The sequence below is a fragment of the Cuculus canorus genome, chromosome 16 (assembly GCF_017976375.1).
Source record: "Cuculus canorus isolate bCucCan1 chromosome 16, bCucCan1.pri, whole genome shotgun sequence".
Classification (NCBI taxonomy): Eukaryota; Metazoa; Chordata; class Aves; order Cuculiformes; family Cuculidae; genus Cuculus; species Cuculus canorus.
In genome coordinates, this window is record NC_071416.1 from 9,623,518 (window position 1) to 9,636,633 (window position 13,116).

Sequence of the window (13,116 nt, forward strand, 5' to 3'; positions counted from 1 at the left end):
GTTGTTGCACTACAATGGAAGCGCCCTTTATTACAGTACTAAATCTGTAAAGGATCAGACAATGAAATTGGATGGAGGCCAGAGAGCACAACTGCCACTGTCATCCTGGGTTAGGGCTGATGGAAAAGTAATTTGTTTCCCAGCACAAGTGATTCTCTTGCTGAATAGATTGTGTTATTTGCAATATTAGCAAAGAATTTTCAGGGTAATTGTACTGACAAAAATAATTCCAGCAGACCCACTAGGATAATCCTTTCTATTTTTTCTCATCACTTATTTTACTAATTTGCTGATTGAGAGTCTATTAGGGTAGAAATACTTATGAAATGGAAAAGCATCGCTGAGCCTACGGTGTGAAATTGAAATTGGCATCTCACGATCCTGGATATTGTCGGGTTGGCTGGCAAATACCCGCACCCCACCGCAAAGCCGTGCATTAAACCGGACTCGAAAACAAGCAGCCATACACAAGAATAACCATTTGGGCAAACCTCCAATGAGTTAATCAAAGCGACAAGATGAATATGATTGCCAATCATAGCAGGGAAATCTGTTCCTTTCACCGAGAACTTATTTTGAAGAGATCTTCATCCAGAGGGATTTATATTCCCCTGCATGGGTGTGCAGAACTCCCATTAATGTCAATACGCATTATATATGCACCCAATGAGGAAGAAAGCAACCTTGGGAGGATTAGCGTTTTATAGTGTCTTATATGATGAGTTTGTAATGGGAAATGGCTTTGCTCTGTAGCCACATCAACTCAGGTTGTCTTGCTGCTTCACCATCATCAAGGGTTTAGAGGGGAAGATGTATGAAGAGTGGTTAAAGTACTTGCTCTTTTCAGCCTGGAGAAGAGGAGACTGAGGGAAGACCTCATCACAGTTTACTGATTCCTCACAAGGAGGAGCAGCAGCTGAGCTCTTCTCTCTGGACCCGAGAGAATGGCAGGAAGATGTACCATGGGAGGGTTAGATTGGACATTTGGACAAGGTTCTTCAGTGGGAGGGTGGTTGAGCCCTGTAACAGCTCCCAGGGAAGCAATCACAGCACTAAGCCTGACGATATTCCAGAATCCTTTGGCCAATACCCTCAGCCACACAGAATGGATGTTGGGGTGGTCCTGTGCAGGGACAGGAAATGAGCTTGATGATCCTTGTGGGTCCCTTCCAATCAGGATATTCTATTCTATGACCCTGTGATCATCTGCCAAAGCTTAGGAGTCTTTCCTGGTGAGGTTTCCACTGAAGGGAGTGAATTCTGCCCCCCCCCCATTTCATTTCATAGTGAAATTAAATAAGAATTTGAAGATTTTGGTAGTTGATTCCAAGTCCAGTCTTGCAGTTGTCCAAAACCAGATGATCCCAGTCTGTACCCACTGAAACTACTGACATGAGAGGGGCTCTGGGTGGCTCAAGGCCCTCCTCAACAGGACCAGGTTCAAGATTAGGGCAAGCGTAAAGAGAATCGCATCCCCAGGACTGCACTGCGGCGGGCTGAGATACAGCAACAGTGAGGAGTTGTGGCTGCGTGCGACTGTGTAATAAATCCTGGTATTCAGGCATATTCAAGTGATACGTCTGCTGTCAGAAAATCCATATTTCACTGGTGTCACCATCGGAAGCTCGTATTTCATGGCCATGGTTTTGTTATTAATGTAATTTTTTAAATTGTAAGTTTTCAAACATGCTACAAGAAATCTCCTTGTAAGTCAGCTCTGCGGATAAGTTATGAACATAGAGAGGACAATAAAAAAAGACCCAGGAATCTTCTCTAAGCTCTCTCCTTTAACCGCTTCCACCCAGGAGTAGCTTTAATGAAGAAAAATATTCATGTTTTGGGGACTTGGTGGCGGAGTCAGTTAATGAATTAAGTTTTCACATCAAGAGACCGGTGCACCAGTTGCAGCCAAAATTGGTCCCATTGCACATCCAGGCAACAAACCAGCCATGGGTTCGGCAATAACCACAGGAACTGCTGATGCGTTAGCTGTGTCTGACTGACTTAACCTCTCCCCGCTGCCCGTGCAGGTTATACATCAGCCTTGTGTTGTTCCTTCTCTTTTTTATTCCAGCCAAACCTTTTCCAAAGGCCTCTTCCCCCAGCCACAGCCCCTCCAGCAGTTACGTGAAGAGCACTTCATCTTCCTCCACAGGCTTCGACTACTCCCACGATGCCGAGGCTGCGCACATGGCTGCCACTGCCATCCTCAACCTCTCCACCCGCTGCTGGGAAATGCCGGAGAATCTCAGCACGAAGCAGCAAGAGACCCCCAGCAAGGTGAGCCGAGTGTGCCTGGGGACCACCACACCATCATTCAGGGGAGTGGGGTAAATCTTGAAGTTTGGGGTGGGAGCAGTACCTTTTTTAGCCTTCATTTTTCATATCCTGGGTTGCATCAAAAGAAATGTAACCAGCAGGGTGAGGGAGGGGATTCGGTCCCTCTGCTCTGCTCTCCTGAGACCCCTCCTGGAGCCCTGCATCCTGCTCTGGGGTCCTCAGCACAGGAAGGACACAGAGCTGTTGGAGTGAGTCCAGAGGAGGCCACAGAGGTGATCTGAGGGCTGGAGCACCTCCCGTAAGAGGATAGGTTGAGAGAGGTGGGGTTGTACTGGAGAAGAGAAGGATCCAGGGAGACCTTAGAGCAGCTTCCAGCACTGAAAGGGGCCCCAGGAGAGCTGGGGAGGGCTCTTGATCAGGGAGGGCAGGGATAGGATGAGGGGAACGGTTTCCAGCTGAAAGAGGGGAGACTGAGATGAGATTTTGAGAAGAAATGTTTTGCTGTGAGAGTGGTAAGGCCCTGGCCCAGCTTGATTTTCCCAAGCAGATTTTCAAGGCTGGTTTCAGTTGCTCACTGATCTGTACCTGATGCCATTTGAGATTCCTCAGGTGCATCCCAGCTGATCTCCAGCTATTTTTCAGAGGAACACGTTTTTTCCGGAAGTCCCATGCTGCACCCTTAGCCTTAGGAAGATGTCTTGGATGCCATGGGGCATCTTAAATGACACTAGATGCCTGTTTTCAAGCAACTGAGTCAAAACATCACATTGCTGGAGTGCATTTGTGTGGCATATCTGAAAATATTCATGAAAGAGCATCCCTTCCATTCAGTTCATTCTAATGGTCTGTGGAGAGGACAGGATGTGAATAACCTGTCCCGCAGCACTGCACGTGGGGGCAAGATCCCTATAGGGAATTGCTGTTAGCTGCTAACGTTGGGCGTGTTTCCAACCTTTCAGTCCATGGACATTGAGGTGGATGAGAATGGGACTCTGGACTTGAGTATGAACAAGCACCGCAAACGGGAGAGCACGCTCCCCAGCAGCAGCAGCTGCAGCAGTAGTCCCAGCATGAAGTCCCCAGATGTGTCCCAGCGCCAAAACAGCACCAGTGCCACAAGCAGCACCATGACCTCCCCCCAGTCCAGCCAGACCTCCCGACAGGATGAATGGGATGGGCCTATTGACTACACTAAACCAAACCGGCAACGGGAGGAGGAGCCAGAAGAGGTGAGTGTTGACTCTTGATGCTTAAATAACACGTCATGGGAAAGTGAATGCCATATTTGCTTGCACAGTTGTCTTATTTTCCCCCAGAATCCCTAGTTTGTCCTTTGGAGCCTAGGAGAGCTTCAACCATGCTATCACACATCAGCTGTGGACAGTCAGGCAGAAGGCAGATGCTCTTGGATCTGTTGGGCTGTTCTTGCCAAGGAAGAACCCACTTCGCGTTGTCCTGGGTCTGCGGCGCTTTCTTCTTTGTAAATTCCTTTGGCTCCTTTGCACCAGTGGTGCTGCTGGAGATGTTCTCCAGGATGATTTATACCTGCCATTGGCAGGTATGGCCCCTGTGCCATGTAACATTAACCCTTGCAGGTGTGGGAGCCTGGCTGTTACCTCCTTCAGCCCCTTAAGACCTTGGGAGAACCAGGTGTAAATCATTGTATGGACATGTTTTACACATTTTCTCCTATAAAAAGGGGAAATTGGAGGCTGTTTGATCTCTGATTTGGGTGTTTCAAGGTGCTAGCAAAGGGCTCAGATGTGTCTGCAATGGGCACATACTGGGATGAACCTGGGATCCTTTCTCACCACGGCTCAGCATCAATTACCATCACTACAAACACTTTTCCTGTCTGTTTTCTTGCAGTCAGAGCCCGCTGCCCACTCTTTTGCCTCCTCAGAAGCTGATGAGCAAGAAGTGTCGGAAGAAAACTTTGAAGAGCGAAAATACCCAGGGGAAGTTACTTTAACCAACTTCAAGCTTAAATTCCTCTCTAAGGACATCAAGAAAGAGCTGCTCACGTAAGTCCTGCCTTCTTGTCTCTTCCTCCATGATGAGCACAGCCAGGCTCATAGGAGACAAAATCTGTCAGCAAATACATTTTAAGTATCAGAAGTGCAGTTCCCTTTCTTACTGTGATGGGTCTTTTCTCGTCTAAGTGATTCAGACAAAAGCTCAAAGAGAAAAACCTATGCTCGTACAATTGCTCAATGAGGGATGTGGCCTTGAAACTATGCAGTGGTGAAGGGATCTTTCTGGGTAGCTCAGTGCTCTCAGGATTCATGGATGTAGAAACCTCCTTGCAGGGTGTGTTTTCCCTGGTGTTTTCCTGGGAGAGAGTTTCTGTCACAGCGATGGAGCTTGTCGAATCACCAGTCCCCTCATTTTGGGATACTGTGGAGCCAAGAGTACCCAAGGGATCTCAGTAGCTTCTTGATGGGGGTGTTGAACAGCGAGATGCCTCGTTGGGAAGGCAGGACTCGTTGGCCGCTTAACGTAGAGTAATGAGTCCCACCACCATGACACTTTAGGGCCACAAAATGTGAACCAGGGCTGAAGCAACATCACACCTTAATTGGAGAGAGATCTCAATCCAGCTCACATCTACATATTTGTGGCACTGGATAGATGAAAATATAGACCCAGATCTAATCCATTAGGTGGAGTATTGCTCTGCATCCACACTGATCCCCCAAAACAATGGTTATTTTTTGGAGTCTGACCCAAATGCTGCAGCTTGGATCTGGCTCTGCTCTAATGGCAGGTTGGGATCAGTCTGGAGGTTGTGAGGAGGAGGTCTCCCCTCCCAGGCATCCAGCAGATCTGCTGTGCTTGGCTTCTTTCCTGTGCATCTGACCTCCCTCTATGTTAAACAGGGAAGAGTCGTTGAGCATCGTTTTGCTGACCGGATACAACATAGCTCATTATTCGGGTACGCAAGCAGGAGGCAGAGGGAGCGGACAGGCAGGGAGGAGATCTTTGGGGGCAGAGCAGCAGCAATATCTTCCCTAAATGAGCAAAGCACAGACCAGCTGCCATATACAAATCTCTAAAGCTTTTTTAAAGCCCAGCAATGATGCAAACAGCAATTGCTAAGGTAGAGCCCTGAAGTCCTCCTGTGCTATAATTGTATTATGAGGGTAGAGAAATTTCCTAAATGGAAACAGCCCTGGAATAAATGAATGGTGCTGCCGGCAGCCCTGAGCCTTCTCTCCCCATTTAGCATCCCTGCTCCTTTCTGGCCCAAGGGCTGCAATGAATTAGCTGTTGTTAACTCAGGAGTAGACTTGCCCTCTGCGTCAGATGCTCTGTCTTGGTTCTTGAGTCCCCTCCAGGCACTGCTGGCAGTGGCTGTGAAGGAAGGTGCTCCTCACCTCTTTCTCCTTGCTACCCTGCTGTCAGCACACGAGTGGGTGCCACACAGCCATACATCTGCTGCTTGAACCTCTTCAAATCAGTGCTGGCTCTAGGGCTCACAGTGTTTGGGTGTTGTGGCCGTGAAAAGGACTCAAGGATGGACAGGGAACATCCCCAAGACTCTGACAACCTGTCAGGCCAAACTGTCCCACGACATCCCTGCTCTCATGCGTAGCCCTGGCCTTGGGTAGGTAGGGCACGACTGTGCCAGAGCTTCACTGCTCATGCACGAACTCTTTCTTGTCCCTGGACACTGAGAAGAGGCAGCACCTTTGCCCATTGATGGTGCAGTCGCAGTGGAGGCAGCAGAGAGGGATGGGTGGGAAACGCAGCCTGGCCAAGGCAGCAAGAGGGATGTGACAGCTTCTGCCTGTCCTCGATTTAGAAACCCCCAGGCACATGAGTCAAAGGTTATTTTTATTCCCTTTCTGGGGTTTTCAAGCTTTTATTTGCAGCTATAGAGGCTGGGAAAAAAAATAATTTCAGAAAGCTAAAATCTGATGCTTTCGGGGAATAAGCTGATTCCTGCAGCCAGAGCTTCAGGATTGCAAAAATCATCCAACTTGGCAGCACCAAGGCAGTGGTGTTCACGCCTGTTTGTTAATGCCACCCAGCAGGCTGCTTTAAGTCTTCCACTTCTACCCATCAAACCAAGGAACCAAGCATTTTGAACACTTTTTTTTTCACGTTTGCCACAATTCTTTTTCATTTTTTTCAGGATTCTTAGGATATTTTGGCAACAAAACAGGGAGGAAAGGAAGCTGAAAGGGAAACAGCTCATTTATTTGCATGCAACCATAGAAGGAGTCAGTGTAAGGGGTCTGGCACCAGGGCCAGGCTGAGCCCTGCTGCACACAGACCCTGCGGGGGGCTCAGCAGGCTTTGCAGATCCCTGATGCTCGGGTGAATCCATTCCTTTCCAGCACTTACGCTTGTTGTTGTTGTTGTTGCCCAGTTGCCCAACCCCAGGCTGTGACGGCAGTGGACACATAACGGGAAACTATGCCTCTCACCGCAGGTGGGTTGACCTTTTTTTTTTTATGGTTTGGACCCTAAAGGCAACTTTTTTTTTTCTTTTAGTATATTTTTTGACCATGTGGATAGTTTGGTTCTATTTCCTCCCCACCTTCTGTTGCCCCTCTCCCTCCCCACCCCCCAGCCCTTTTTTTCTTTTTCCTTTTTTCCTTTTTTTTTTTTTTTTTTGCTTATCCAGGTATTCCATCTCTTCTCTTTCAGCCTTTCTGGTTGTCCTCTTGCTGACAAGAGCCTCAGAAACCTCATGGCTGCCCACTCTGCTGACCTCAAGTATGTTTGCGCTCAACTTGGAACTCCTTTTTTTTCTTTTTTTCCAACCTTTTTTTCCTCTCTTCCCTCTCCTTGCCCCCCCCTCTCCTCTTGCTCTGCTTTTGCTTTTCCATCCCCTCCCTTCTCCTTTCAAAGAGCTGATCAAAATCTGCCTGTGAGGAGTTCTGGAGGAGCTCAGCCTCCAGCTGATGTGGGTGCAGGTGCCAGGAAAAACGTTTAACTGCCTGCTCCTTATCACAGAGGTGGAAAAAGTAGCTGGATTAGTTGATATTAATAGAATATGCCAGTGGAGGGAAAGGACTCGCATGATTAGCACTAAGTACACTTAATCATGCATTATAGACAATATACATTTTGAGGGAACCTCTTAAGAGAGCTTTGCTGAACTGGTGTTTCTCCAACAGCCTTAAAGAATAGCCCAGTGATCAGGCAATTAGCATTAAAGATATTAAAAGCTCTCAGGAACAGTGCCCGTTTCCAGTAAGGGCCTGAAGAAAAAGCAAACGGGGTCGTCCCTGAGACCGAGCATCACTCCAAGCGTTGCTGTGCAGTGTCCCCTGCTCCCCTCAGGCATCTGATGTCAGAGCTTTTTATCAAAGTACGGTATAAACCAGGGTATTTCTAGCCAAAACAAAGCTTTTAAATGTCATTTCCCAAGTATGGCTTTTTTTCCACTCTCCTGGTGGAAAACGGAGCTGAGGAAGGGAAGAGGATTTGCAGATATGACAGGGAGTGCAATCAGCTTTTCATAACTTCAGATAAGGCCATGTCAGTGTTTCTATTATAAATTCCATTTCAGGGGTTAATATCCCTGATATAAAAAAAAAAATAGCTTCAGGCTGGAACATGCAATAAAAGGTCTCTGTCGGTATGATTTGTCTCCAGATAATTAAAAATAAAAATCAAATCACTCCTTTCCCCTCTTTAAAAGTCTTGAAAAGCAAAAGGAGTTCAGTGTTAGTGTTTTCATAATCTCATCCCACCCTGAAGCTAGAACAACAAAGGAAGAGTTTTGCTTTCTGTTTTAACAGCATGAAAAGTCGTGGTCACCTCCTAAACTGGCAGTTTTTCACTGAGTTAGAGAATCTGCACCCTCATTGGGGTCCTGCTGGATGTGTCCCTTCTCTTATTGCACCGGATCTGTGTGCATTTGTGTCTTCTGTGTCTGAGCAGGCCAAGCCTTGGTCCTGACTCAGTTTCTCTGTCACCCTTCTGGGACCAGGACGTTTCCCTGCTCTCCCACCTCATTTTTTTTGGCAGTGGATATGACTCACAAATGCCAAACCCTCCCTCAAGGTGATGCAAAGAGGAGAGTTTTGATATTTTCTAACAAAAGAAAAAGAGATGACTGTTTAAAAAGCCATTTTCCAAGCATCTGTGGAAACCATTGCTCCTTTGACTCTCAGGGGCCAGAGCACCCTAACTATGCCATTGCATTGGTCAGGCATGAGCTTTCCCAAAGGCATTGGCTCTGGGTGCTGTCAGCGCACCATCATGTGTTGCCTATTGGGGTGCCCTGAAGATGCATCAATCCCTGCTCTGTAGTAGGCACCAACCAGGGCTAGCGAGCCAGGCTGCCGTGGCTTTAAAAACGGGGATTGAGAAAGTGGGGGCACAGCAAAATCCTCCCTTGAAGAAAAAAGGCACTCTGCAAGTTTGCAGTCATCCCATGAGCTTTTCTCGCTCTGCTCAGAAGAGAGTGGCTCAGCATCTCCTGCTCGTCCCGCAGCGACACCGTGGATTTCCTTCCCCTAGTCCTAATCACTTGACTCAAACAGCCCTGGCTAATTGGCAGGTTGGCGCTCACATCCTTTGCGAGCACTCCTCACCTCTCTTCCTTGTCCCCATGACAACTTTTATGTCCGCCACGTCACCTACAGCATTTGGAGCAGATCTTTGTGCTCGTGGTACTCCGTATCTGCTTACCTTTCTCGCTTCTGCGCCCTTAATGATGCAGTGCTTAACTCATGCCATTATCTTCGCTGCTGCTCGGTAGGGCTCGCAGCCCCTGCCAGCCTTTGTGCAGGTTTGTGTGATCACAGAACTATTCTCCAGGCTTTGCTTTCAACCATGTCCCAGAGTGCTGGATGCTTACCTTCAAACACATCATCGTGATTGCATCTTTAAAGACCCCTTTGTAACGGCAGCAGCTGAGGATCGAGGGGCAGATTCTGCACTGAAGCACCGAAAGCTGCTGGTGCACCATGCATGGTGACCTGGTGACCCCAAAGCCAAGGCCCTGCGGGCAGTTGTTCCCCTGCAGAAACCTCATCCCTCACCTGTCATACCACAGAAGGAGAAAACCTGAGGTTAACCTGACCTTCTTCCTTCTATTCCTTCGTTACTTCCCATGGGAGGCATCCGCCAGTTTTTTACTCCAAGGACCCTCCTGCAGTGAGGTGTCTGTTTACCATCAATGAGATTGGCCTCCACCCCCCAAATCACTCAGACCTGAGTTGAGACCTTCTTTTGGGCTTCCACTTTGCAGTGGCCAAGATGGCCCTGGAGGAGAAAGCTCGAAGGGCCAAGCTGATCGGAGCTGTAGGCTATTGTTCTGCTTCCTTGACTACGCTCACATAGCACAATGACCCTGGTTGGTACCTGCTGCCTCATGTCTTCCTTAGAGAGAGATGGACACTGTCCTGTGGATCTTTTTAGGGGCTCATTATCCCCTTTGTGAGTGTAGGAACAGTGGCTGGGACCTGCGTCCCTCCACCAGAGAGCAGCCACCCACCACTCACCCAACATCCTCACCTCTGCACTGATGTTCCTCTCCAATGCTGATGCTGTGCAGTGATGCATTGACCTCGGTGCCATGGATGTTACAGACCAGACCTTGTTCTTGCAGAGGGAGAAGGGGCAGAAAGAAAAAAACCTGCTACTGTGTTGAGGGTCCCTAGATTTCTCTTTGAAACGAGCTGTCGCAAAGCATCGATCCCCTGCTCGCATCCCCAGGCTGATCTGAGCATCCCTTTCCTCTGCAGGTGCCCTACTCCTGGTTGTGATGGCTCTGGTCACATAACAGGAAATTATGCATCGCATAGAAGGTAAGATCGCCCTTAAATTATTTTCTTTGTAGCCTTTTTCTGTTTTTTTTCCCTATTTTTTTCCCCTGCAGTGGGCAGAGTCGTAAAGTTCTGAATAAAACATTAATGTTACTGACAACTGAAGCCTATTTTCATCTCTTTAATCTGACTTCTCTTTTTTTTTTTGATGTTTCCAGCATCTGATTAGACGCTCCCTTCAACAGAATAAAAGACAAAGGGTCAGATTTTAGCTGATGCAATGTTCCTGTTAATAATGCTACCTATTTATGACTTCTATTATCACTTTAGAGCATTAATAGCAGAGATCTGAGCCTTTTGTTTCAACAATTCCATTAAACATTGCAGGCTGTTAGCAGAGATCTTCTTATCTAGACACCATTAATTACTGTCCATCTCCCTCAATTTTTTTATTTTCTTTTTTTTTCCTCCTGACTTCTCCTCGTGATGGGAAGCTGCAAAAGGAGAGAGATCAAAAAACACTGTGCAAAATTGAAGGGAAAGCTGACTGAAGCGGGGGAATAGCAAATGCAGTGATTCTGCTAGTGAGACAGGCCTTTCTTCTCTTTTCAACCACAGCTTGTCAGGCTGCCCTCGTGCCAAGAAAAGTGGGATCAAGATCACCCCGACAAAGGATGATAAAGAAGACCCAGAGCTGATGAAGTAAGTCTGGATGAAACTCATGAGTGGAAGCTTTCACTCAATCCCCACTTTACGCAGGGGAGCAGCATCCATCCCGCATCCTCCCTTGCTCGTGCTGCTCAGAGCTTACACCGGAGCAGGTGCTGCCAAAGCTCTTCCACTGCTTTTGGGGGAATTCTTCCCTAATGCCCCAAATGATATTGAAATTAGATTGGAAAATTGAGTAGTGGGGGAGCTAACAGTGTGGTTTTTCTTGTTGATTTTTGTGGATGTGAAAGGCGGAGGCTGGTAGGGCACAAACAGATCCTCTCCTGTCTATGCTTTTATAGAACGCCTGGAAAAAAACCCAGTGTATTAACAGGGTAAAAACTCAGCATCAGGTAAAACAGTGCAGGTTTTTGGGCAGTAACAGACAGGCGAGGGGTGCTGGCAGGCTCGCTTAACTCCTGGGAACGCGGTAGATGTAGAAACTATCCAGCACTGAGTTGGGTCAGGATCTGATAACCCTGAACAAGGCATATTTTGTAAAGTCTTTGCCACAGCTGAATATTCAAAGCGAACAGAAAAAGCCTTTCTTTGCTGCCTGGGGCTGAAGATTTCAAAACATCCCAGGGGGTTTGTTCCTACTGGGAACAGATATTTTAAATCCCCTGGTCCGCCTCAGGAGCTTTCATTTGCTGTAAAATCCATTTGTCCTGACTTCTACAAGCCTTCACTGAGCCATCACGAGCTCAGTGTCCAGGGCCTGATGTGGCGTTTGGGGTTTGTGCCTCGACCCCCTCATGCCGCTGCAGGACGTCTGAGCCTTTACAGCAGGGCTGGGGCCAAGCATTGACCCCAGGATCCTATTTTTTGTTAACTCGGAGCATCCCTAGCCTTTCTGGAGTCTACACATAGCATGTGCAGGTGGAGGGGGCAAAGAGAAACAGCTTTTCAAGCCCCTATAAGAATTTCTGGATGCCGGTGAGCTCTGGAATTTCTGGCCAAACCCCTTTGGCTCAGCAGGCTGTCCCCAAATGCATCTTTTCTCCTCTATTTTAGCCCTAGGTCAGGTCTTGCCCTTGCAGAAGAGCAGAGGTGAATACATTCCTGTGCCCTGAATATCTCGCCCTGGAGCAGAAGCTGAGGGGGAGCAGGAACTGACGGATGTGGAAGAGCCCCATGGGGGCTGCGGGAAACTGGGATGCAGCAGCCGGGGGAAGGACCTTTAAGAAAGAGATGATATTTGAGCCATCTGCTCTGTTCTTACTCCTCAGTCTACAGGAAGGAAAGCCTCCCAGTTAAATGAGCTGTGTGATAATTAGCAGGAGTTAGTGGAGTTTATTAAAAATTAAGCAACCTACTCGAAAATCTGTGGGGAAAAAAACCTTTTTTTTGGCTTAAATACCTTAAATATCAGAGATGAGATTGAGATGAGAAGAGATGTTTTCCTGTGAGGGTGGGGAGGCCCTGGCCCAGGTTGCCCAGAGCAGTGGTGGCTGCCCCATCCCTGGAGGTGTTCAAGGCCAGGTTGGATGGGGCTTGGAAAAACTTGATCCGGTGGGAGGTGTCCCTGCCCATGGCAGGGGGTGGAACTGGATGGGCTTCAAGGTCCCTTCCAACCCAAACCATTCTATGATTCTATAAAATTGCTGGTGGCCTTGTAATGCTCCTCTCTACATTTTCCCCAGGCACACACGCCCTGCGGGGCAGGAGAAGCCCTGGCTTTGCTCGTCTTTGCCTGCCTCATTCGGGGCTGGGATCAGCTGCCATGCCAAGCAGCTCTCCCAGTGTATTCTCTCTGCAAAGATGTTGCTTCCCAGTGCAAGGAGAAAGAGGCTTCTATGTGGCTGTTTTGCTCTGGTGCAGGTGGTGCTCATCCAGGAATGCAGGATGGGCTGTTAGGGCATCCCCAGCAGAACCAATGGTCTCCCACAACATTCCCACCAAGGGTTGGGTCTCTCCTAGTCCACCCTTAAGTTGCAGATGCTGGGAGGTTAAAGTGGCAAGAAATGAGGTTGGAGCATCACTAGAGCTGGGATTTTCTGAATCTTTGAAAGCCGATTCTATCCACCAGGACTGGCCTTGGAGGCTCATTGTGGCTCTGCTGCTCTGTCTGCAGTGAGACCTTGGGCACGGGTGCAGGCAGCACTGGGGGGGGCTCCCAGCGTGTCTGTGGCACGAGGATGTGAAGGTAATCCTCAGCATCCCATGGCATGAGCAGCAACTCCCTCTCCTCCAGTACTCCCGGGAAGAGCAGAAGCTCCTCTGAGATGTGCAAACCAACACGGTGCAAGGGTCCCTCCGCTGCCGCCTCCCCCCAGCCCTTGGAAAACTCGTGTTCTGCCTCCCCCAGCAAGGTGCCCTGGGCACAGGTTTGCGTTAAGGAGCTTTGGCTCTTAATCCATCTTCCGTCTGCACCGAGCGCCGCTTGGAACCCGGCCGA

General features: G+C 48.4%; 1 protein-coding gene across 5 annotated transcripts in view; it reads left to right on the forward strand.

Moving 5' to 3' along the window:
* MYT1 (myelin transcription factor 1) overlaps positions 1-13,116 on the forward strand; it is a 69,578-nt gene that overhangs the window by 48,097 nt on the left and 8,365 nt on the right. For 3 of the 5 annotated variants that reach the window (XM_054081581.1, XM_054081585.1, XM_054081580.1), the window contains exons 12-18: positions 2,075-2,280; positions 3,240-3,509; positions 4,150-4,304; positions 6,656-6,718; positions 6,937-7,005; positions 9,990-10,052; positions 10,629-10,712. In XM_054081581.1, the coding sequence (XP_053937556.1) occupies positions 2,075-2,280; positions 3,240-3,509; positions 4,150-4,304; positions 6,656-6,718; positions 6,937-7,005; positions 9,990-10,052; positions 10,629-10,712 (910 nt within the window). The remainder of the gene's footprint in view (positions 1-2,074; positions 2,281-3,239; positions 3,510-4,149; positions 4,305-6,655; positions 6,719-6,936; positions 7,006-9,989; positions 10,053-10,628; positions 10,713-13,116) is intronic. The other 2 variants (XM_054081584.1, XM_054081583.1) reach the window with 2 other exon arrangements.